The sequence below is a fragment of the Martes martes genome (genome assembly GCF_963455335.1).
Source record: "Martes martes genome assembly, chromosome: 6".
NCBI classification, from domain to species: Eukaryota; Metazoa; Chordata; class Mammalia; order Carnivora; family Mustelidae; genus Martes; species Martes martes.
The window spans coordinates 113,918,259-113,945,305 of record NC_137893.1 but is presented as its reverse complement, the minus strand read 5'-3'; the positions used below and the strand labels follow the sequence as shown (position 1 = coordinate 113,945,305).

Here is a 27,047-nt window from a genome sequence, read left to right as displayed (position 1 = left end):
TGGAATACTATGCAGCCATCAAAAGACATGAAATCTTGCCATTTGCGACGACGTGGATGGAACTAGAGGGTATCATGCTTAGCGAAATAAGTCAATCGGAGAAATATAACTATCATATGATCTCTTTGATATGAGGAAGGGGAGATGCAAGGTGGGGGGGTTTGGGGGGAGGTAGGAAAAGAAAAAATGAAAAGATGGGATTGGGAGGGAGACAAACCATAAAAGACTCAATCTCGGGGCGCCTGGGTGGCTCAGTGGGTTAAGCCTCTGCCTTCGGCTCAGGTCATGATCTCAGGGTCCTGGGATCGAGCCCCGCATCGGGCTCTCTGCTCAGCGGGGAGCCTGCTTCCTCCTCTCTCTCTGTCTGCCCGCCTCTCTGCCTGCTTGTGATCTCTGTCAAATAAATAAATAAAATCTTTAAAAAAAAAAAAAAAAAAAAGACTCAATCTCAAGAAACAGACTGAGGGTTGCGGGGGGGAAGGGGGACGGGAGAGGGTGGTGGGGAAATGGACATTGGGGAGGGTATGGGCTATGATGAGTGCTGTGAAATGTGTAAACCAGATGATTCACAGACCTGTACCCCTGGGGATAAAAATACATTATATGTTTATTAAAATAAAAAATAAAAAAAAAAAAAAAAAAAAAAAAAAATAGCCTCCAGGGGCGCCTGGGTGGCTCAGTGGGTTAAAGCCTCTGCCTTCGGCTCAGGTAATGATCCCAGGGTCCTGGGATCAAGCCCCACATTGGGCTCTCTGCTCAGCAGGGAGCCTGCTTCCTCCTCTCTCTCTCTCCCTGCCTGCCTCTCTGCCTACTTGTGATCTCTGTCAAATAAATAAATAAAATCTTAAAAAAAAAAAAAAAAAAAGCCTCCAGACAGGGAGCACCTCTGGAGGGGGAAGTTGGAGGTATACTATAGATGACCAGGTGCCAAAGACAAAGTTAAGAGCTGCCAGAGGAGGAGACAGGTTCAAAAGCATCAAAGACACTGAATGTGAAGCCTCCCAGCAAAGGTAGGGGTGCTCCAAAGAGCCCACAGAAGAGTCTGATGAAGGAAGGTGTTAGTTTTAAATGACTGCCACGCCCCAAGAGCTCTAATGCCAGATGACAACTGTATGACATTGAACCATGTTTTTTTTCAATTTTTTTAATTTAAATTCTAGTTAGTTAACATGCAATGTAATATCGGTCTCAGGAGTAGAATTTAGTGATTCACTACTTATATACGACACCCAGTGCTCATCACAAGTACCCTCCTTAATGTCTGTCCATCACCCATTTAGCCCATCCCCCACCCACGCCCTCCATCAACCCTCAGTTTGTTCTATATCATTAAGACTCTCTCATGGTTTATTTCCCTCTCTCTCTTCCCCCCTCTTCCCATATGTTCACCTGTTTTCTTTCTTAAATTCATCTGGTATTTGTCTTTCTCTGACTCACTTATCTCACTAAGCATAATACCCTCTAGCTCTATCCACATCGTTGCAAATCAAAAGATTTCAATCTTTGTGATGGCTGAGTAATATACACACACACACACACACACACATATATAGGTATAAAAATAACCACATCCTTTGTATCCATCGATCAGTAGATAGACATTTTGGGCTCTTTCCCCAGTTTATCTACTGTTAACAATGCTGCTATAAACACTGAGGTGCATGTATCCTTTGAATCTGTATTTTTGTATCTTTTCGGTAAATACCTTGTAGTGCAATTGCTGGATCACAGGGTAATTCTATTTTTAACTTTTTGAGGAATCTCCATACTGTTTTCCAGAGTGCCTGCACCAGTTTGCATTCCCACCAACAATATGTGTTCCCCTTTATCTACATCCTCACCAACATCTGTTTTTTCCTATGTTGTTAATTTTAGCCAGTCTCACTGGTGTCAGGTGGTATCTTATCGTGGCTTTGATTTGTATTTCCTGATGATGAGTGATTTTAAGCATCTTTTCATGCGTCTGTTGGCCATCTGGGTGTCTTCTTTGGAAAAATGTCTATTCATGTCTTCTGCCCATTTCCTGACTGGGTTATTTGTTTTTTTGGTTTTGAGTCGGTAAGTTCTTCTAGATTTTGGATACTAACCCTTTATCAGATATGTCATTTCCAAATATCTTTTCCCATTCTGTAGGTTGCCTTTTAATTTTGCTGACTGTTTCCTTCTTTGTGAAGCTTTTATCTGATGAAGTCCCAGCAGTTCATTTTTGCTTTTGTTTCCCTTGCCTTTGGCAGCGTGTCTAGTAAGAAGTTGCTGCGGTCTAGGTCAAAGAGGTTGCTGCCTATGCTCCTCCAGGATTTTGATGGCTTTCTGTATCACATTTAGGTCTTTCATCTATTCTGAATTTATTTTTGTGTATGGTATAAGAAAGTGGTCCAGTTTCATTTATCGGCATGTAGCTGTCCAGTTCTCCCAACACCATTTGTTGAAGAGACTGCCCTTTTTCTACTGGATATTCTTTCCTGTTTTGTCTCAAACTAGTTGACCATATAGTGTGGGTCCACTTCTGGGTTTTCTATTCTGATCTGTTTGATCTATGTGTCTGTCTTTGTGCAAGCACCTACTGTCTTGATTACTACAGCTTTGTAATATAGCTCAAAGTCCAGAATCATGATACCTCCAGTTTTGTTTCTCTTTTTTAGGAATGCTTTGGTTATTTGGGGTCTTTTGTGGTTCCAGAGACATTTTAGGATTGTTTGTTCCAGCTCTGTGAAAAATGCTGGTGCTATTCTGGTCAAGATTCCATTGATTATGTAGATTGCTTTGGTAGTATAGACATTTAACAATGTTTTTTCTTCCAATCCATGAGCCTGTCTTTGTATCCTCTTCAATTTCTTTCATAATTGACATTGAACCATATTAAACTGCTGGTTTTGTAGGACATAATTGGCAAATTGATCAAAAATCAAGTAAGGATTTTTTTAAATTATTTTTATTAACATGTAAAGTATTATTTGCCCCAGGGGTACAGGTCTGTGAATCGTCAGGCTTACACATTACACAGCACTCACCATAGCACATACCCTCCCCAATGTCCATAACCCAACCACCCTCTCCCTACCCTCCCACCCCCCAGCAACCTTCAGTTTGTTTTATGAGATTAAGAGTCTCTTACAGTTTGTCTCACTCCTGATCTCATCTTGTTTCATTTTTTTCCTTCCCTACCCCCTAAGCCCTCCACCCTGCCTCTCAAATTCCTCATATCAGAGAGATCATATGATAATTGTCTTTCTCTGATTGACTTATTTCACTCAGCATAACACCCTCTAGTTCCATCCACGTCATTGCAAATGGCAAGATTTCATTTCTTTTGATGGCTGCATAGTACTCCATTGTATATATACACCACATCTTCTTTATCCATTCATCTGTTGATGGACATCTAGGCTCTTTCCATAGTTTGGCTACTGTGGACATTGCTGCTATAAACATTCGGGGCCAGGTGCCCCTTCAGATCACAACATCTGCATCTTTGTGGTAAATACCCAGTAGTGTGATTGCTGGGTCGAAGGGTAGCTCTGTTTTCAACTTTCTGAGGAATCTCCATGCTGTTTTCCAGAGTGGCTGCACCAGCTTGCATTCCCACCAACAGTGTAGGTGTACCATACTGTCTAGATGATTACAGCTTTGTAATAGAGCTTGAAGTCTCAGGTAAGGATTTTTTAACCCCTTGCCTCTCTTCCCTCCACCCTGTTCAATCCTGGAGTTGAGCCAGAGAGAGATAGCCAGACCAGAGAAGACCCAAACTGGGAGAAGACAGCACTTGACTTTATTGAACTGGACATATTAGTTATTGAACATAGACTCTTCTTTGTGTGTAAATATCACCAAAAATGACAGAACCTTTATTACCAAAAAACAGCCAGGAAAATGGTGGGATTTGGCCTACATTTCAACCAAGTAATAGGGAAGAATAGTTCCCAAAGAACAAGACTAAATAGCAAAAGAATAATGCTGTGGTTTTCGTATTGCACCTTTCAGTTATACATGTTCAATGTCAGAGTCCCACACAAATAACTGGGCATCCCAAACTGGCCAGCTGTTCATGTTAAGAAAGGCTGGGGTGCAAAGGATACCAACAATTCTGACTCCTAGTTTCCCACTAGAACCTAGATTTCTCCACTCTTCCACAAATGTCTACTTTACCATAATATGAACAAAATCACATGGTGTTTTGTTGTTGTGCCCACAACATACTATATTAATTCTCTCCTTAGAAACAAAAGCTTTAAATGAGCTGTCTATACTCTTTATTGTCACCTGGACTCTGCTCTTCCGTGTCACTGGTCTGGAAGGGTGCTCAGTAAGTGATGGCTACTTGTCTCTGCTAATTGCCCGTGGCCTCTCTTTCAGGCCAGGTTCTCCTGGAGGCCTGTGCAGCACCTAACTCTGTGGCCACCCTCTCTGAATCCCATCTCCTCTGCTCTGTGCCTGCACTCTGGGTTTTCTCATTCCAAACCTGGCTGTTCGTTCTCTGGTGCTCTGGGTGGCTCCTCTGTTTAGCTGCTAAATGTAGTGATTTCCCTCTGATCAGCCTGCCCCCTCTCTCCCCTAAACCAAGCTTCTGGCCCTGACTTCGCTTGTAACAGATGATTCTCCCAAAGATCACCCTTGAAATTCCAGAGTCAACTCGTCAAAAGATAAGCTGAAGCACATTAAAGATTTTAAAGAGTTTATGTGAACAAAAATTGATTGGCAGTGGGCAGTCCTGAACCGCAAGGGGTCAGGCAACCTCTACCAACAGGAGCTCAGGGAGAAACTTTCACAGAGAAAAGTAAGTAAGGAAAGTATTGACTGGCTGTAACTTGAAGACTCGTTAGCTGTTTGTGACTGGTTATCCCTAGCATTTTGGTTTCGTAACCTTGAGGGATTTACAGACTTAGAGTCTAGTTTGCTTAAGCAGTCCACCATGGGAACAGAACCACACCTGTCTAATGGCCTTCTTTAGTTAATTTAACACCTTTTACACCTCTTTCTTCCCTTCACAATCACAATCTAATCAGTGCCTAAACCTGATGAATCATCCTTTAAAGTGTCTCTTGAATTCACCCATTCTTCTTGAGTTCATGCTGCTCCCCTAAAGCAACCCTCTGTTACCTTCAGACTAGACTGTTATCACCTAACACAGAAGGTAGGCTGTATAGGCTGTATTTGCAAAGCAATGATACTAAGCCCCTGGCCTTCTCCCTGTCTTTGGCTCCTCTCCTTTTAATCACCCCGACATGCTGCGATCTTCCTGAAAGACTACTGCAATCATGTCATACTACAGAAGCCAACAAGACAACAAATAATGAAGACATATTTTTTCGTCCAGGGGTTTCTCGTAAGCATGTCATTCTGTCCACTGCATAATATTTCAGCGTTTTTATATTGAGCATGCATTACTTGTATAATCGGAGGAAAATAATAAAAGTGCAATTTTTATATCTTTTATAATAAGAGACTCATTCACACATAATTTTTGCTTTCTTTGTCCTCAGAAGTCTTACATGAAATTTGTAACATTAACATTCAAAGTAAAATCAAGTTTTTAGAGCCCCCCTCCACCCGTGCACAAAATGAAATCTAAAACATGAGCCTGATATCCAATATGTTCCACACCTCGACCGACACACTCTTCTCACAGTCCTCTTTGACTATTACTCCCTGCAGGACCTCCACTCCAGGCAAGTGTCTGCCCCCAACTCACCCAGCTCCAAGCCCCATGCCACCTCTACCGCCATGGTCCCCGTCTGACTTCTACAGTGTCATTCACCTCCATCTAGTTGAAGCACGGAATTTTAAAGGCATGAAGAGGCTTACAAGTCCTCTGCCCCAAGAGGACTTTTTTTTTACAGGACTTATTTTCAGCTGAGGAAACAGATCCACGGCTGACACCACCTGTCCACAGTCCCTCGACTACAGCATAAGGCCCCACGTTCACGTAACTCCCAATCTAATGCTCTGCATTTATTACATGAAGACTTCCCTGACTCTAAGCTCCTTCATAGTAGGGTCTGTGTCTTATCGTCTTTAGATGTTTACTAACTGTGTTTCTTCCCACCAAACACACAATAGGAAAATTCCTTATTTTTAGTTTTATGCAGATGCTTATTAACTTTCCTACGCTTTACCATAATATTTACAGAACAGTAATTGTGTTGTATCTCATCTTTTTCCCTCTTTCATTTTCACCACAAAATTAGCAAAGAACTTAAAAATTATCAAGAATTCACAGTGAAAACACCATCCATAAAAGTGTCAGTGGATACTGACCTACTTGGAGAAATGATAGATGTGCGAAAGAACGGAAATGTTGGTTAACATCCACATGATCCTTGCCTTTCCTGTTTAGAGTCTAAACATCTGTGGTCACACTGTAGTTGCAACATATTTCTCCCGGGGTTTTCAGCCCAGGCATCAGGATCAACTGTGGTAGATTCAATAAGCAGAGATGCCCCATTCCCACCCCAGAGCTGCTGAATCAGCGTTAAGAGAACTGCAGCCCAAACAGAGCAAATGTATTCATTCATCCACCCTACAACAGAGAAGTAATGCACCTAAGTACACTTAGCATTGTGCTCAGTGACAGAGATACACTTGCCCAGGATGAGGCTTCTAATCTGGTAGAAAGAAGATATTAATCAAATAATCACACACATGAATATATAATTATAGACAATGATAAAAGCTGTGAATTAAATTTATAGGGAATTATGACCTCTGAAGATGAGGCTGGAAAAGTAGTCCATAGCAGGGCCTTATGTAGACCATGGTGAAACATATGAATTTTATTCTGAGGGCAATGGAAAGCCTGTGGAGAGTTTTAAGCTGAGGAAGAACACGATCCAATTGAACGATTACATTACTTTCGCTGCTGTGTAGGGAACTGGTTGCAAGGGGAAAAGAGCAAATTTAGGGAGATGCATTAAGAGACATCGCAAATATCTGGGGGAAATATGAGGGAGGCTTGGACAAAAAAAGGTAGAGGTGGAAATAAAGAGAAGTAGAAGTAGATGGATTTGGAGGACACTATCTATGGGAATCAGTGAAGGTCTGGGTAATTAGGATGGTGACAGAGCATGAGATGACGGGAAAACCCCAAGTAACTCCAAGGTTACCAGCTTGCACAACTGGATAGATGGTAGAGTAATTCAATAAGCTAGAGAATGCTGGAGAAGAGCCAGATGTGATGAGGGTAGATTATGAGAATGAAATATCAGACGTGAGGAGATTAGGAAGCCTTTAAAACATCCAAGTAGAGATGTTAAATAGGTTGATGGTTATAAAGGCCTGGAACACAGAGGTCTGTGTTCTCTCAGACAAATACGAAAGTTCTTAGTGTATAGATGGAAAATACAACCATATCTATGGATGACATGGTCTGGAGTGAGAAATGAAAGAAACTTAAAGCCAAACCTTACGATATGCCCATATGTAAGAAAGAATAAATGACAAAACAAGATAAGGAGAAGAATTCAGACTAGCAAACCTGTAGAAAGAAACCTAAGTCCCAAACAGCTGTGGAAGAGATTAAGACAACCCCTTTTTTTTTTGGTGGATTGGCTAGAATGGGAAAGACAAAGAAAGTGAAGTTACTGGAAAGGAAACTAGGGGCAGAGTTCAGTGACCCTTCCCAATCTCTCTCTGTTCCACACACACACACTCTCTCTCTCTCTCTCTTTATCTCACTCTCTCTCTCCCTTTCCCTTAATCATGTAAGAGATTTGAACAGACTAGATTTTGTGGAAAGATCCAGGAGACAGAGAGAGATCCAGGTAGAAGATGGAGAAAGAAGAAATCATAAATACTGTTAAGATTTCTGAAAAAGTAGAAGGGAGAAGCCAGGGAAGAGGTTGAGGTTTTGGTCTTAGATATGAAGAAGCCAGGGAAGAGGTTGAGGTTTTGGTCTTAGATATGAAGAATTACATCTTTTCTGGAAAGAGGATGACCCTGAGATGGGCACACACACATAGGTAGACACATAGATCTGGCAGAGGAATTTAAAAAATTCCTATCTAACAAGTTCTGCTTTGTTTATGAAGTACAAAGAAAGATTACCTACCGAGAGTGAGGAGGGAGGGGCCAGAATCCCTCCCATGAGACAGCATTTTCCTGAATCCCCTCTCTCATTAGAAACAATGACAAATATTCTGGTACTCATCAAGACTGGAACTAAACTAGTCTATACCTAATAGTTACTCATAGTAAGAAGACTTGGGGAAAATGGATCTAACCAATAACAAAGACATAGACCATGTAAGACTCCACGGTGGACCAGACACCCATACCACAAGCACATGCATACTTCTAAAAGGTTTCTCCATCTGCAGTACAAATTTATGCTGTACAAGAGACAAACTGGTTTCCATAGCAGAAAAGTGCTAACTAGAAGCACACACTCCCTTTAATACAAGCAAGCAAACAAACAAAAACCATCCACTTAACCTTGTTTCTCCTGAAAATCGGAAAAAATAAAAGTTTTTAAAGATATGCCCCCATGACCCCCTTTCTTGGGCACCTATCTCTAACAAGATGAAAAAGCAGAAATGTAGCTACAACTTTGTATTGAATGGAAAAGTTACCCTTGAAGCAAAATAATTCCATTTCTTGCTCATTTCTCCTTTTATCACTCCACCCGACAGACACAGTACTCATTTTAGTGACCTACCCTGGTACCCAGGACTGCCACTAGCAGAGTCCAATGAGCTGTAATCTTCCCAAACTCCCTCTGCCATTGAAAACTAAGCATCTTACAGAACTATACACACACATCCTATCAATGTAATTTTACTGTTTTGATATTGAACTATAATAACATTAAGATATAACCATTTGAAGGGCGCCTGGATGGCTCAGTTGGTTAAGCAACTGCCTTCAGCTCAGGTCATGATCCTGGAGTCCAGGGATCGAGTCCTGCATCGGGTTCCCTGCTCTGTGGGGAGTCTGCTTCTCCCTCCGACGCTCTCCCTTCTTGTGCTCACTCTCTCTCTCTCTCATTCTCTCTCTCTCAAATGAATAAATTTTTTAAAAATCTTTAAAAAAAAAGATATAACCATTTGATACACTGCATACTGGAACAAAAACAGACACATAAATCAATAGAACAGAATAGAAAACCCAGAAATAAACCCACAACTAATCTTTGACAAAGCAGGAAAGAATATCCAATAGAAAAAAGACAATCTCTTCCACAAATGGTGCTGGGAAAACTGAACAGCTATATGCAAAAGAATGAAACCCAACCACTTTCTTATACCACACACACACACACACACAAAATTCAAAATGGATGAAAGACCTAAATATGAGACCTGAAACCATAAAAACCCTAGAAGAGAACATAGGCAGGGGTAACTGGGTGGTTCAGGTGGTTAAGCATCAGACTCTTGATTTTGGCTCAGGTCATGATCTCAGGATCATGGGATCAAAGTCCACAGAGGGCTCTGTGATCAGTGGGGAGTCTACTTGAAATTCTCTCTCCTGCTTCCTTTGCCCCTCCTCCCACACACTCTTTCACTCTCTCTCTCTCAAATAAATAAATCTTTGACAAGAACATTGACAGTAACCCCTTTGACATCAGCCATAGAAACTTCTTTCTAGATATGTCTCCTGAGGCAAGGGAAACAAAAGCAAAAATAAACTATTGGGACTACATGAAAATAAAAAGCTTCTGCACGATTAAGGAAAGAATCAACAAAACTAAAAGGCAACCTACTGAATGGGAGAAAAGATTTGCAAATGACATATCCAATAAAGGGTTGGAATCCAAAATATATAAAGAACTTATAAAACTCAACACTCAAAAAACAAGTAATCTGATTTAAAAATGGGCAGAAGACATGAACAGACACTTCTCCCAAGAAGACATATAGATGGACAACAAACACATGAAAAGATGTTCATCATCACCTACCGTCAGGGAAATGCAAATCAAAGATACAATGAGATATCACCTCATACCTGTCAGAAGAGCTAAAATCAACAATACAAGAAACAACACATGTTGGCAAGGATGTGGAGAAAAAGGAAAACTCGGGCACTGTCAGTAGGAATGCAAACTGGTGCAGTCATTGTGGAAGACAGTATGGAGGTTCCTCAAAAAGTTAAAAATAGAGCTACCCTTGATCCAGCAATCATGCTACTGGGTATTTACCCAAAGGACACAAAAATACTAATTCAAAAGGATACATGCACCCCAATGTTTATAGCAGTATTATTTACAATAGCCACACTATGGAAGCAACCTAAGTGTCCACTAATGGATGAATGGATAAAGAAGATGTGGCAAATATATGTGGCATATATACACATGCACATATATAGTGGAATATTATTAAGACATAAAAAAGGATGAAATCTTGCCATTTGCAACAACATGGATAGAGCTAGAGTGTATAATGCTCAAGCAAAATAAATCAGTCAACGAAAGACAAATATCATACAATTTCACTCACATGTGGAATTTAAGAACAAAACAAATGAGCAAAGGAAAAAAGAGAGAGAGAAATCAAGAAACAGACTCTTAACTATAGAGAACACACTGATGGTTACCAGAGGGGAGGGGGGTGGAAGGATGAGGGAAATAGCTGATGGGGATTAAGGAGGGCACTTGTCATGATGAGCACAGGGTGATGTACGGAAGTGTTAAATCACCATATTGTACATCTGAGACTAATATTACACTGTATGTTAACTAACTGGAATTAAAATAAAAACTTAAAAAGCCAAAAAAAAAAAAAAAGGCCAATGTGTGAAGGAGTGATTGTATGGCACCCGTGAATCATGTCACAGAGGTAGGCATCTTCTCCTCCGATGCATACGGCAAGCTCTGTTAACATCTCAACTCAACCAAAAAGGTGACCATCTTTAAACAGCAATTGCTACACATACTAGATAGTTAAATGTTCTACAGCTGAAAGTGTCAGGAGATCTGTCTTTGAGCCCTGATGCTACCACAACACCGTGTAAGCCTAACCAGGTCACATCCCTGCTCTCCAGTTCCTCCTCCATAAAATGAAGAGATGGATCTGGGGAAACCTGCTACAGGCTGACAGCCTCCCGAGATCCTCCATTTCACTGAGGATCAGGACATGCTAACGTCTGATCTCAGAGTTTCCACCTGATGCCAAAAAGAGGTACCTGAAGAGAGCCGTAGGTAAGACACACTTGAAAGGAAGGGCAGTCCTAGGGCAGCTTTTGGAGAGGAAGAACAAGACAAGGAACTCCTCACAAAACTTAGGTTGGGATCCAGAAATTAAAATGCACACCACTGGGCATCTGGGTGGCTCAGTCAGTTAATTGTCTGCCTTTGGCTCAGGTCATAATCCCAGGTCCTGGGATCGAGCCCCACATCCGGCTCTCTGCTCAGGGGGAAGCCAGCTTCTCCCTCTCCCTCTGCCACTTCCTCCTGCTTGTGCACACTCTCCCTCTCTCTCTCTCTCTCAAATAAGTAATAAAATCTTAAAAAAAAAAAAAGCAAAGGATAATAACCAATGTCAATAGCCTAGGAGAAACCATTCATTCATTCTTTCATCCCTCAAGCATGAACGAGTTCACACAAAAGGTCAGATACTCCATTAGACAGAATAAATATGAAAATTAATAAAACAGAACTCCTATCTTCAAGGAACTCACAGTCTAATAAACAAGGCAGTCATTTTTAAAAACTACACTGATCACAGTTTGGAAAGATGAAACAAATTCTGGAAACTGGCGGTGGGATGGATATAAATGTACTTGATGCCACTGAACATGATACACTTAAAAATGGCTACAAAGGTATTGAGAGGGTGGTGGGGTTATGGACATTGGGGAGGGTATGTGCTATGGTGAGTGCTGTGAAGTGTGTAAACCTGGCGATTCACAGACCTGTACCCCTGAGGCTAATAATATATTATATGTTTATAAAAAAATTAAAAAATAATTTAAAAATAAATTTTAAAAAGTGTCTACAAAGGTAAATTTTATGTTATTTATATTTTGCCACAATAAAACAAGGAAACAAGGAAACAGCTACCCTGACTGGCAAGTGCTGTAGTAGAGATGTGTATCAGGGCCCAGAGAAGAATGGAGAACGAGGTGCTCACCTCTGCCCGTTGCTGCTGTAAGAAACCAAAATCCTCAAACCGACTCCCCTCCCTGCCTTTCTCACTGCACATGGAAGGACTTGAAGCGATTCCCAAAAAAAGCAGTCTTCCTTCAAGGGGAGGCTAGTGAAAGTATTTTGGAAGCCCCGTCCACATTCCAGAGGATGCCACTGTTTTCTGAGCTGTCACAGATCGCTCCATGCTTTCTGTTAAGCTGTCAGCACAAGCCAGGAGCGGGGTCACCAGATGCTACTCCAGAGAGCTTCAAGGACAGGAACTGTCCAAACAAAGACATGCTCCTTTGCAAAGGACAAAGGGCTCCAGCGGAAGCGAACCCAGCCAGGCAGCAGCTAGGCAGCAAGGCAGGAAAGATAAGGAGCACGCTGCAAGGCTGTGGGAAGCTGGTGCCCCTAGCAACCCTTCCTAGCCCTGCCACAACAACTAACTCGCAAGAACGGATGCCAAGTGCTATGAAGAAAGGAGCAATTCAAGGTGGACTGCTTCTGAGTTCCCATTATCAGCGGGGCAGGATTCTCTCTGTGACTCGCTCTCCCTTCAGGTTCTCAGAAGAACATGAGCACCCATGCTTGGGTCACCTCGTTACCTAGAGGCAAAGTCTAGCTCAGAGTCTCCCCGGTAGAGAATGAAAGACTGCATCGCAGGCCCGTCTCCCGTTCTGCGCCTCTTACATCACCCGACTCTGCCTCTCAGCAGAATGGACAGAAAGGAAGGCTGCCTGGCTGAGGACAGTAATCAGCACTTCTCAAGATGTGGTCCAGAAGACAAATGGAATTTCCCAGAGTGCTTATTTAAAATGCAAATTCTTCGGGCCCATGCCAGCAATACTGACTTGTGATCTGGGGGCGGGGCCCGAACTGGGCATCTTAAATAAGCTCGCCAGTCCGCTGGTTCTCAGGCACACTGCTGTTTGAGAACCACTGGAAGGTTCTAGCAAGCGTAACCTCAGGTGGTCAGCTGAGCTGCGGGAAGTCCTCTGGAAGGGAAGACAGGCTTCCACCAACCACACCTTGGAGAAGGGCAAGGGCTACGATTATCAACTGGGCAGGATTCTCTCTGTGACTCCCTCTCCCTTCGGGTTCTCAGAGGAACATGAGCACCCATGTTTGGGTCACCCAGAGGCTGTGGGTGCCTCTGGGGAGCGGGCTGGGGTGGCCAGATCCCTCCCCGCTCCAGGAGCCTACTGTTCACACACCAACGTTAGCAGTTCTTTGAAAAAACCTCTAAGCCAGGAATACAATTTTTTGTATTCTAGGAACCTAGAATACAATTTTTTAAATCAGAGATGCAAGACCATTTGTAATGAATCCTGGCACACACATACAGTGGAATATTTTTCAGCCTTAAAAAGGAAGCAAATTCTGACATGTGCAACCATCTGCATGAACCTTGAGGATATCATGCTAAGTGAAATAAGCCGGTCACAAAAAGACAAATACTGTATGACTCCACCTGTATGAGGTGCTTAGAATAGTCAAATTCACGGAGACAGAAAGGAGAGCGATGGTTGCCTCCCGCTGGGGGAGAGGAAGAATGAGGAGGTCGTGTTTAGTTACAGAGTTTCAGTTCTGCAAGAGGGTAAGAGTTTGGGAGATGGAGCCCAGGGAGGGAGGCATAACAATGTATGTTTCATACCACTGCCCTGTACCCTAAATAGTTAAGAGAGTAAATTCTGCATCTATTTTACCAAAATTTTTAAAAATGAAAAAAAAAAAAAACGTGCAACTATTTGGGACAGCCAAGGATCCGAGTCAAGAGATAGATACCTAGAGAGATAAGACACCTAGAGAAGTACTACAAAAAAATGAAAATACAAGCAATGTCTAACTCTCACAAGTTAACTGACCAAGGGATATTTGTAAGATGATTATTAAATTGGAGCACATTTCCCCACTTGTCCTCGAATGTATCTGAAATATAGCAACTCTGTAACACACACTTCTGTGAAGAGGTATTACAGCTAAAATTAATTTCTTCCTTCTAAGGGGAAGTCACAGTGTCCCTGAAGTTAAGAGAGAAAAGATGATGGGGGCAGGGAGCTGAAAGAGGTAGAAAGGGTGGTGATTCTTTTCAAAAGAAGCACAGTCCCCATCGCAGCAAAGAACTGTCCACATTCCAAGCAGGTATAGAAATTAAGTACATGCAGAAGCAGCACACATAAAAAATCAGTGCTCTTGGGAGCCTGGGTGGCTCAGTCGGTTAAGCATTTGCCTTAAGGCACGGGGTCATGATCCCAGGGAGCCTGTTTTTCCCCCTGCCTGCTGCTCCCCCTGCTTGTGCTCCCTCTCTCTCTCTCTTTCTCTCTCGCTCTCACTCTCTCTCTCAAATAAATAAATAAAATCTTTTTTAAAAAATCAGTGCTCTTACTAAATTTTACTAACTTTAAAAGAGCTTAAAAGTTACCGTCATCAGGGCGCCTGCCTCAGTTACGCATCTGCCTTTGGCTTGGGTCATGATCCCATGGTTCTGGGATCGAGCCCCGTGTCGGGCTCCTTGCTCAGCGGGAGACTGCTTTTCCCTCTTCTCCCAGCTTGTGCTCTCCCTCTCTCGCTATCTCTCTCACTCTCTGTTTCTCTCTCTCTCAAAAAATAAATAAAATATTTTTTTTTAGGGGCGCGTGGGTGGCTCAGTGGGTTAAAGCCTCTGCCTTCAGCTCGGGTCATGATCCCAGGGCCCTGGGATCGAGCCCCGCGTCGGGCTCTCTGTTCAGCAGGGAGCCTGCTTCCCTTCCTCTCTCTCTCTGCCTGCCTCTCTGCCTACTTGTGATATCTGTCTGTCAAATAAATAAATAAAATCTTTTAAAATATAATATTTTTAAAAAGTTATCATCATCATGAGTAGCTTTGCAATTTAATTAAATTGGCATTGTAAAAAATGCAGGTCTACGAATATATAGGGAACTTAATATGCTCTACCATTATATACTGTACGATAGATAAAAATAATAAAAACCTAGAAATTTAACTAAATCAAAATAATTACTCATTATTAAAATCCTGAAAGTAAAATGCACTACTTGAAGGTCAAAAGCAATGTAAGTAATCCAGGTAGGCTAGCATATAGTAAATGACTCATTCACATAATGGTACATTTTATAGTTGCAGAAATGCCAAGGAACCCACCAAGTGTACTTCACCTAAAGGATCCTTTCCCTGACCTAGCCAAAAGTGTGATTTAAGAATGCCACACTGATTGAGCGCCTGGGTGGCTCAGTGGTTAAGCCGCTGTCTTCAGCTCGGGTCATGAGCTCAGGGTCCTGGGATCGAGTCCCGCATCGGGCTCTCTGCTCGGCGGGGAGCCTGCTTCCTCTTCTCTCTCTGCCTGCCTCTCTGCCTACTTGTGATCTCTCTCTGTCAAATAAATAAATAAAATCTTAAAAAAAAAAAAAAAGAATGCCACACTGATTATCTGCACAGTCACTACAAATCAAAGCTCTGATAAGTCTAATACTAGGATCATTCCATATTATTTCTAGAGACAAATGGAATTTCAAACATTCTTCTGAAATAAATATTTTCTCCTCCCTGAGATTTATACTGAGAATGGTCACTGCCTTAGAAAAACAAAAATATAGTTTACCGTGGTAGACTATTTAAATAATAAATACATTTTCACCAGAGTCATTATTCACTGCTGGGAAAAAAAGAGTTTAATAATAAGCAATAAACAGTCTTTGACTGCTATGCAGGAGTCAAGGAAAGATAAAAACCAGAGACAAATATGGAGTCTGGGTTTGTGTCCCATAACATTTCTTTGATTATACTGACCCCTGGTGGCCTTTAAAAGACTTTTTTTTTTTTCTTAATTAAAGCGTTTATTTTCCTCTAGTGTGTGCCTTAACATTATATCACCTGGAAGGAATCCTTTCATAACATGTATGTCTATCAAATAATCACACTGTACACTTTAAAAATCCTATCATTTTATTTGTCAAATGTACCTCAATAAAATTGGGGGAAAAAATATATCACCAACAATAAGTACCTGATCAATATGCTTGTCTTCTAAAAGACGAAGATGCATTATAGAATGTGGAAAAGGGGAAATTACATTTAGTTCAATACAAATGATTATCATATAGCTTTAATACACTCACCTAATAAATATTGACTAACACCCAAGTGCAAAATGTGCGCTAGGTCACGGAGATACAGACATGAACAGGCCCCAAAAGACCACAGTCTAGTAGGTACCACCCATTAAAAGTGACATGAATGAAGCAAGAGAAGCACAGAGTGCTCTGGGAATGTCTAGAGGGATCAGGCCATTTTAGATGATGCCCGAAGGGCAAAAGCAAGCCTCTAGAATTACAGCAAGCCTCGAGAATTACAGGCAGAGGGAACAGCATGGGAAGGCTCTGGGATCAGGAAGAACTGTGAGTTTAAGGAACTTAAAGGACATAAAATGTCTAAAGCACAGGGTTCAAGGATAAGGGTGGCACTTGACAAGGCTTTAGAGGTCGGTAAAGGCCAAATCATGTCAACTATTTGAATTTCGTAAGCACCTACATTTCCTTGTGGTTTTCTCCTACCAAAGCAACATGATGGGTCGAGTCCACAAAGCACGGCATGAGAAATCCTGAAAATCTTCTAACCTACGACCTCATATCTTCCAAAATCTTCTCCACTGTTCTATTGCCCTCTGTCTTCTGGTACATATTCTGGTCACCACTCTCTGAACAAATTACCCCTTGGAGACTGTGACCCCACCTGGCCAGTGTGCAGAGCTGCCCCAAGATGGGCCAACAATGGACAGCTGACCCAAGGGAAGCATGTCCGCCACTTGCCAGCCACGGGTGAAGACGCTGGCTTGCCGGGCTCTGAGATGATGGCTATTTAGCAGAGCCACTGCGACCGGTTCGGATTTAAAGGTTGACAGAAGAGCAAGAGGAGAATGATACAGGCCACAAGAGACAGAGGGAGCAGTGTCCCCAGAAGCATCCATGCTCATCCTTACAATAAACCCTCTTTAGAAGCTTCTGACAGACCTCAGAGCTCGCTGACCCAGCACCTGGCGGTTTCCCGCTGCTGCACTGCCTTGGTTTTGTCACGCTTGTGTTAGTCAGCTTTTATCCTAATCTTCATGTCAGCACACCGACAGTCCTCAAGGACACAAATGCCGCGTGTTTACTTCCTTGTATCACTGCCCTGAAAGCCCTCACCACATACTCAACAGAAGAACAGAAGGAAAGATGTACAGATGGATGGATAAATAAGCAATTGATCCTAGAGAGTTTAAGGTAAAATCAAAGGTGGGAACTGAGAATAAATCCCAAACTCCTTCGAACTCATGTGTACGTCCTCACCTTCAACTCCCATCCCTCTCCACACGTGCGAGGAACACCAAACTTCTCCCACACCCCCAGACCTGTGAGGCTCTCTTGCATTTTCCCTGCCTCTACACACAGCTTTCTCTCTCTGAAGTTTCCCAAACATACAAGCTCCTCCTTCTCTGTAAGCACAAACATCTGTTCCCCCCAGAACGCATCACCCAACAACCCCCAAGCACCGCTCTACATTTTCTTGTTGCCCACGTGTCTCCCTCCACAGCACAACCTCTCCGCAGGCCGACGGGCGCTCTTCATCTTTCCGTGGGTGCTCAGAACACGTGCTGGCGAGGAGGGACGAGTTCTGCCTTTAGGATATCACCCCAAAATACGTTAACCAAAAGAGGAAACTCTTTTTTAATTTTTATTGATGAAGTACTTGGTACTTCTATCCCACTAAAGGTCTGATGTTAGTGAATGATTATTCCTTTTAATAAAGTGGTTCTCAGGGGAGAGAGGGTATTTTCCCCTGGGGACCTTGACTGTTTGTGTAGACGTGCGTGGTTGTCACACTTGGAAGGAAGGGAAAGCTACTCCTGGCATCTAGTGGGCTGAGGGCAAAGATACTGCTAAACATCCTCCAGCGCACCTGACAAGGCCTGCAGAAAAGCGCTGTGGCCAAAATGTCAACAGTGAGAAGCTACTTCAACAGAACTATTTTTAAAAGCTCATATTCATACGAGCTCAAAATTCATATCTGTACATTTTTTAATAAGTATCGAAGAAAATGGGAAAATATTCAGTGAGTCTTCAAACATCACACAGTGATGTGCAAGAGGAAACCTAAGGCAGAAAGATGAGGATGTTGCCGTGCGCCTGCCCTGTTGGGTCTCAGAGCTACAAAAGTTGGCAGTGAACAAAGGAAGCATGTGGAAAAGCTGGAGAGAAAGAGGACTAGGGAACATAAAATTGGTGTGGTTGTTTAAAATCACTGTGGTTTTCATTTTTAATTTTTTATTTAAATTCAATTTAGTTTATACATTCTGTATTATTATCCATAGAGTTAGAATTTAGTGATTCATCAGCTGCATATGATACCCAGTGCTCATTATTTCAAGTGCCCTCCTTAATGCCCATTACCTAATTACCCCACCCCCCACCTACCTCCCAAAATCACTGTTTTTTAAAACAAAGATAAAGTAGGTTAATCCAATCTCATCACTCAGAGACATAAAATCTGCCAAATAATAACTATGTATTCATTGTTTAGTTTTAAAATACTCAATGTGTACACTTAATAAATAAAATAAACATTATTTAATCAGTTTTACACTAAAATGCAATGTTTTAACTTTCAAACATTATATTACAGAAAAAAGCAGTAATGACTAGAACTTTAATATGTTACAATGAAAGCTAACCCATTGAAAAACGCAGTAAATTAAAAATAAACCGCCTAAATTGTCCAAATGTTCAGATTAACATTTTTCTGTTCGCTGAATAAATGACTTTGGAGCTATTTCCCCACCTAACCTATTCAAATCATCTTAGCATTCCCCCTAAAAATACGTTTATACTCACATTCACTTGAACTTGAATAGACCAGTCACCAAGTATTGGGTGGGAAGATAATTGAAAAGTTTTGGAAACCACGCCGAGATCACTTCGTTCTGACAACCACTGTTGGATCAAATTTGACTTGGGGTCCTACAATGAAAACCGTACATGTTAACTGTATAGACTGCCGTGTACATGTGTACCCTATCTGGTTATGAATGATGCCCTGAAGCACTCCCAGGCACATCCAAAATATGGCCATAGAGAGTTTTTGGAAAATGTTGGCTATATACTACGAGACAGAAGACAACCAAAATTCTTCCTTTCTCATACTCCCCATCTTTATTCTGCTCCACCTTTTAATTCTCGGAACTATATATCCTTCTACATGGAACACAATGGCACGAACACCACCAAACCTGTGTTGTTACTGTTAACTGTAGAGATCACAGGCCTCGTGTATTTAAGGCCCACCGTGTGTCAGGCACTGTGTTTTATCATTACAATCACACATCACTCAGTCATTACAATCACACATCACTCAGTCATTACAATCACACATCACCCAATCAGGCGCCTGGGTGGCTCAGTGGGTTGAGCATCTGCCTTCAGCTCGGGTCATGATCTCAGGGTCCTGGGATGGAGCCCCACATCAGGCTCTCTGCTCAGTGGGGAGCCTGCTTTTCCCTCTCCCTCTGCCTCCTCCTCTGCCTCCTTGTGCATGCTCTCTGTCAAATAAGTAAACAAAATCTTTAATAAAAAATTTTTTAAATCTGTAATTCTCCCCCAGGGGAGGACTGTCCTCCCATTATAGTAGAAAACAGATTCCTAGAGAGCTTAGGGAAGCACTCAACTGTAAGTAATAGGTAAATTCAGGATTCAAACCCATGTGCCTTTAAATCCAAAAAATGTATCACAGAGATGCTCACCCAAGCGGATATGTGAAAAACCCTTCCATCCTAGACTCTCCCAGACAACAGGGAAAGGGAATAATCCCTTCACGCAGAATTCATCCAAGCCAATCCAGCAGCCATCCCGGATCCCTCTCACATTCCCAGCCCTGTCAGCTCCGGCTCTTTAACCTCTCTCTCATCTTTCTCCTCCTTTCCATCCTCACATCCAGCCAGCACGGCCTGTTTTCTAACCATCACCACTAATCTCCCTCCTCCAGTGTCGCCCCTCCAAGACATCCTCCCCACCGCCGACAGTGTTATCCATCTGAAACATAAATCTCAGACTGAGACAAAGTGGTCAACATGCTTGGTCCCGTTGCTGACACAACAGGCAGTGAAGACACACCGGCTGTGATCATTATGCTGGACCACTAGGTGATGCTGGCTTTTGTCTGCCTACAGAATGAGGTCTACACTCCTCTACACAGCGTACAGAACTTAGGAGTCTGACTCCATCTACATTCCTAAGCTCATCTTCCTCCAAACACACAGATCTGTTTTCAATTCACCCCCAAAAGCCTTTGCATCTAGGTCTCTACAACTGCTGCCTAGAATGCCCTCCCTTCCCGTCCAGTCGGTGCAATAAGTTCCGGTATCTTGCCTCCAATCCACACCACCAGCAGATGAAATGGCCACTTCCTGGAGAGCCTTAGGATACCTGGAGTTTACCCCTTTTGAGAACATATTACTATGTAAGGTACTCATGGTTAATATATGGGGGGTTTTGTTCCCAAACAGACTGTGAGCTCCTGAGAGCAGGATCAAATATTTTCCCTTATTCCTATGCTCTGTCCTTTGACTAGAGGTAGTGGGTTAGCCCAGTTACTAGAAGCCAGAAGAAACCCCTCTTCCTGAGTGGGGGAGAACGTGAAAGTCATAGGTTAAGTACAATGCTGAGAACTGAATACGGTACAGTCTAGTAAGCCTGAAACTCACTGTTAAAACCGAAAACCAAAAGCAAGTCGAGACTAAGCATGTCACCACCCTTGGCCAACTCCTGGGACAGGCACTCTAATCAGCAGTCGGCTCTCCTGTGCCTGCCACCGCCTGATGCATGCGAGATCCACAAAGTCTAAACACTCAAAATCCAAGGAAAAAAACACAAACAGTGAATAAATACATGCTGTCTAATAATAAAGGGAATGCAAGTGAAAATGAGAAAAAAATACCATTTTTCTTCTGTTCATCTGACAAAAATAAAAAAATAACAGTAATTCCCAGTGTCATTTAAACTGTATAGAAAGGAATGTTCGTACTCTGCTGGTGCATTCTTTTGGTACACATTTGAGGGTACACATTTTTCGGGGGGGGCGGCACGGCCTCACAAGCAAAGGATATCCTAAGTGAAGTCTTTGATGACTTTGTCCAGAGGATCTGGAGGTTTGGGAGTGAACGAGATAATTCCCCGGTTGCTCAAGCCTGTCTTAGACCTAGGCCTGTCACCAAAAACACAGAGAGCGCAGAAACACATCGGGATGTGAACAGGGCATCAGAGCAGAACCCCGCATTCGCACGTCATCATTTCCTGCGATGTCGCAAGCAAGACTGCCAGGTACCATGTGAACCGTGTCCCTGGCACAGCCGCCACAGCCACCACAGCTGGACGTGTTGGGAAAGTGGCCCCTTGTGCTCTCAGAGTCACCTTTAGATGGCCCAGGATCTCTCTCAGGTGTCTCAGCTCAGCACAGTCTCTGCTGCCTGGGCCAGAATGTCTCCAGCCACAAGCTCCCTGGCTGCAGAATGCATCCCCACAGAGAATTTTGGCCACTCGTTAGAGTCCAGGATGATGCACCCAGGGTCTGTCTAGAGTGGAGAACTGGAGAAGTCAAGTCACTTAAACAAGGTGGCCCTTCACCTCACCAGGGATGAGGTCGTGGTTTTGCCCCAGCTGCTCCAGGCTGCAGGGCCAGGGCGCAATCGGAAGATAGAACCCCAACAACACCTCTCCCCAGGCAAGGTCATTCCCCTGGACAAGGACTTCCTTCCTTTCAAGAAGGAAGTCAGGGCAGAAGCCCCCTGAGCCAGCTGCCAGGCCAGTGTCGAAGGCACTTATTTCCAAAGTGTGAGCCCAGATTAGCTGCAGGAAGCCGGAATTAGGGCAAGTTTTTACCACTGCTGAAAGGGCTCTGAAGGCCCTCTCATCGAGAAGGTCAGCTACTGAGGCAGCAAAATGAATAATATCAGGTGACAAAAAAAAAAAAAAAGACACTGATCACCCCTGAACGTGCCGTGACAATCAATATTTTAGCTACATCCTACAGCCATTCTTTTTCTTTCACAACTTAGTGATTTGACCAGTTTATACACTACGCTGTGTTCACAAGTGTAGCTACTGTCGGTCCCGTTACATTGCTATGACAGTATCACTGACTGTCTTTTTTGTTTTGTTTTGTCTTTTTATTGTGTTATGTTAGTCACCATACAGTACATTAGTTTCTGATGTAGTGTTCCAGGCTTCATTGTTTGTGTATAACACCCAATGCTCCATGCAATATGTGCCCTCCTTAATACCCATCACCAGGCTCACCCAACCCCCCACTCCCCTCCTTTCTGAAACCCAGTTTGTTTCCTGTAGTCCATAGTCTCTCATGGTTCGTCTCCCCCTCTGATTTTCCCCCCAGTCACTGACTTCTTGACCGGCAAGATGGGTCCTGAGAGGTCGGCCTCTCAGCCATCAGGTGCACTTCTCCACCGTAGCCTGCAGGTGGTGCTGTCCTAGGGCGTACACATGGATTCAAGTCCGAGGCTCTTTTGTTACAGCAAGTTCTACTTTTTTTCTGGGAAGCTTTGCCAAGAAACCGACTATCGCACACTCAAAGATGGAGAAAACATCACAGTCTGGCCCAAAGGACTGCTGTCAGACGAAGGAGGACAGCAGTGGGGGCCTCAATGCTCTGATCTGGCTTCCACAAGTTAGAGGGAAGGAGGCCGCTGGACCTGAGTTCGTGCCCCAGCCGCACTGCCTGCGTGCACAGAGCAGAGGATGGCTTCCTGCCCAGGCACCTGTGCCCAAACACTCTGGGTTCCAGGTGGAATTCCAACCTGTCTAAACCCCCTTCCCTGGCCAAGAGGGCCACATCTTGACCACGCAACTAGGACCAGAGAGTTCTCTGAGCACATCTGAGAAACTCAAATGTGGCAAGCTAAGCTCAGAATTAGAGAGAAGAGCCCAAGAGTACAAATTGAAGGTTTCAAAGGCGATCCTAAAGCAGCATAGAGAAACAAAATAATAAATGCACAGACCGGCACCACTCTAAATGCTTTACTTAAATTATCTCACTTAATCCTCACAAAAATTCCTGGGAGGTGTTTGTCCAGCATCAGCATTAATCCAGTAGTTCCAGATTAATGCCTAGAGCAGGCAATTTATCCAGTGCTGACTTTTATTGCCACAGGTAGAACAAGGCAGATTGGATAAAAACAGCCAGAAATAGGCAGATGTTGACTTGAAAGATGGTATGAATGCAGTCTATAAAACCCTGCTTAGAGAGCTATTTGAATTTAGAAATGCTATTCTCTGGGGGACCTGGATGGCTCAGTCAGTTAAGCGTCTGTCTTTGGCTCAGGTCATGATCTCAAGCCCCGAGACAGGCTCTCTGCTCAGTGGAGAGTCTGCTTCTCCTTCTACCTCTGCCTCAGCTCCTCCTCATTGCCTGCACGCTCTCTCGCTCTCACTCTCTCTCTCTCTCTCTCAAATAAAAAATAAAGTGAAATAAAATCTCTGGAAAAAAAAAAAGAAAGAAAGAAATGCTATTCACTATGTCAACCTCCTTTATAAACATTCCAACACACAGCAAAGGCAGAAATTCACAGAGCTACAATTCTCGGAAATTCAAGAATATGCATCGAGCACCCTGCCGACCAACGTTGTATTTACTACAAACACAGACTGGCTTGAAGTTACACGTATACGTGTTTGCTTGATTTTTGTTTGCTTTTTAGTTTAATTTAGAATGACAAAGAAGTTAAAAAGAATAGGAAGATACTGAACTAAAAAAGCCTGAACTTGCCTTCCATCCTATGGCATTCATCAGAACATTTAGGGTAACCAAGAGGGATCCCAGGACCAGGGACTTTCAGTTGTATTATCAAGAGAATCCCAGGAAAACAGGGATGGGTTGGTCACCACCATATTTCCATGTAGTGATCCAATGTCTCATATTCTCCTCAGCATAAGTGTAGAAAAGCAGGTCCAGCCGGATCTCAATTGTCCTCAACTTGGTTCTCATAGGAAAGCACTCAGTCTAACTATGTTGCCTCTAGGGCATCAGAGCGTTGGAGAAGCAGAGGCCAAATGACTTCCTGCCATAGGGGATTCCCATAAACATAAGAGCTAATGTTTAGTGAACATGTACTATGTGGCAGGCATAATTCTAAATGCTTTACTTGGATTATCTCACAAAAACCTTTGTGAGGTATTATCATCATTACTCATCTTAGAAATAAAGAAACTGGGGCTCAGAGAGGTGCATTTTCTCCAGGTCACACAACTAGCAACTATTCTTCTTAGAGCAGACAGTGATCCTTTTATAAGCCAAATCACGCCATGTCTGTCCTCAGAATTCTCTAGTGAATTCTCATTTCACTCAGAGTAAAATCCAAGGTCCATATCATGACCCTTAAGAAGATCCTGCACTATCCCTCCTCTAACCCACCTACCTATATCTTACCTCATCTCCTATTACTTGTCCCCTCACTCTCTGGGACACTATCGGCCTCTTTTCCCCCAGTGCACCTAACAAGTTCCCACCTCAGGGCCTTTATACAAGCTGTTCCCTCTGTAGGGGCTCATTCTTTTACTTCCTTTAGGTCTCTGCTCAAATAGCACTTCCCTAACAAGCCTAGAGAAAATAGCAAACACAAACACTCTTTGTCTCTCTCTTAACACACATACACACACACACACACACACACACACACACACACACCCCTATTCTTTTATATACATTTTTTAAAGATTTTATTTATTCACTTGACAGAGAGCATAAGCAGGGTGCACGGCAGGCAGACGTAGAGGAAAAAGCAGGCTCCCCGCTGAGCAAGATGCCCAATGCAGGGCTCGATCCCAGCACTGTGGGATCATGACCTGAGCCAAAGGCAGACGCTTAGCCAACTGAGACACCCAAGCGTCCCTGCACCTTCTTTTTTTAAAGTGGGCTACTTGCCCAGCACAGAGCCCAATGTGGGGGCTCAAACTCACAACCATGAGATCAACCTGTTCAACCAACTGAGCCACCCAGACTGCAGGCGCCCCACTTCATACACATATTTATGTATTTGTTTAGTGTCTGTCTCTGCACTATTCACTGAAATACACTCTTGATGTGAGCAGGAGACTGATTCTGTTCTGTTCACTGACCCATCCCAGGGCCCTGAACACAGAAGCTCAATGTTTGACCAAAGAATTAATCAATGAAAAAGCAAGGACTGGAGCCCGAGTTGCCCCAACTCCAGAGCCTAAGCTCTGAACCCATTGTTCTACCACCTCCCCTCCAAGAGAGAGCACTCTCATGTTGGGAAGGAAGCTTACCCATGGTGAATTCTAAAATAACATGAACAGGACTTCAAAGAGAGCTTTAGTGAGATAACTTGAACTTACTTTATTTCTGTCTGGCACTTACCTTAATGAGAATGTTTAAAGATGTTTTATAAGGTTTAAAATCTGAAAAGAGTGTAACAATACGAAACTTCACTTCCTGCTTTGGTTTGTATAGAGACTTGTCTGTTTGAATGAAGACAGTCATTCTCTTGGTCTCAAATGATAAGCGCGTACTATTAGAGAATAAAATCTCATCCTGGGCCCTTCCGGTTACACGCAGCTCATAGATCCCATCCGCACTGTTCAGAGGTAGCTGGGGAAAATAAAGAGATCAGACAAATGACATTCTCATTTTGCCTTAAAAGTGTTTTTAATTGTAAATCAGACTAGAACATTTAAATCCATAGTATTATTAACAGCAATTGCCTTGTTGAAAAACTCACCCCTCCTAGGCACCGACATTAAACAATTTGTATCTCCTCCTAACATCCTGCAGTTTTCTCCCCAGCTAAATCGGAGGGTTCCTGGAAAGGAGAGCTCAGCAGCAGTGACCATGTCATTTCCTATTCCCGGAGCAAATTCTTCCTCATGGTCGCTGTGGGTTGGGATAGCTAATATCTTTCAACATTTTTTCCATGTCCCCTTAGTTGAGGCAGTCCACTGGTGAAAAGCACATTTGCACAAGACTTCTTTCCTTGCTGTACTCTCTCGAGTTCTTTCCTACCGCGCACACGCTTCCTGCACCCCGCACAGCACGAGTCGAGGTCCTGGAAAGGACCGGGGCACTACTGCTGCTCTCCTAAGGCTCTCACTGACAGAATTTCTACCTTCCAGCATGAACAGACCAGAAGCCTTACTCAGCAGTTTGTGTGACCTGTGGTACCTGACGACAATCCTCCAGATGGGTGCTCCTACTAACACCTGTATTATAAGCAAGGAAAGAGGGGCTTGGAGGAGTTTGGGAAGTTGCTCCAGGTCAGGAGCAAAGATGCAAACCCACAATGAGCTATGCTACTCTGCGAAAAGCCTCCACTGGCTGGCTCTGAAACACGTCCGACCATTCCCTGACTCTTGCCCCTCTGCCCTTCCAAAGGTGGAGTCTCCTTCTCCAAAGTTAGGGACTTGCTTCTCAAGAAGAGAATGAAGCTGTGTCATAGAAAGGATGGCATCTGCCTGGTTCTCTCTCTCTCCCTCTCTCTCTCTCTGGGATTCTTCACTCTGGAGGAATCCAGCTGCCACGTGATGAAGACACTTGAGACGCCTGCAGGGACAAACTGAGGCCTCCCTCAGCTCCAGCTTGATAGCCTTATGAATGAGCTCCCGTACAGAGGATCCCCAGCCCTGGGGAATCCTTCAGGTGACTGCAAGTCTAACTGACATCTTGCAATATCCCAAATCAGAACAGCCCAGCTCCACGGTTCCCCTATTCCTGACCCACAGAAATTGTGAGAAGCCATAAAAGTTTGTTGCTGTTTTAATGCCAAAGCTTTGGGATAATCGGTTCACAACAGACGACTTAGCATACTTGACTCTCAGTTGGTTTTCGTGTTAATAAACCTGCGATTCTACAACTAAATTCTGATTCATTCTTGCAAATAAGTTTTGTCCACAGAAAGCTCGGAGACCTTCCAGTCATAGCAGCTACC

At 43.2% G+C, this 27,047-nt stretch overlaps 1 protein-coding gene across 1 annotated transcript in view; it reads right to left on the bottom strand.

The window, feature by feature from the left end:
• CD109 (CD109 molecule) overlaps positions 1-27,047 on the bottom strand; it is a 138,332-nt gene that overhangs the window by 85,519 nt on the left and 25,766 nt on the right. Inside the window, exons 4-5 of the mRNA XM_080806381.1 lie at positions 25,484-25,714; positions 18,934-19,059 (exon numbers count right to left, since the gene is read on the bottom strand). Coding sequence (XP_080662507.1) covers positions 18,934-19,059; positions 25,484-25,714 — 357 coding nt within the window. The remainder of the gene's footprint in view (positions 1-18,933; positions 19,060-25,483; positions 25,715-27,047) is intronic.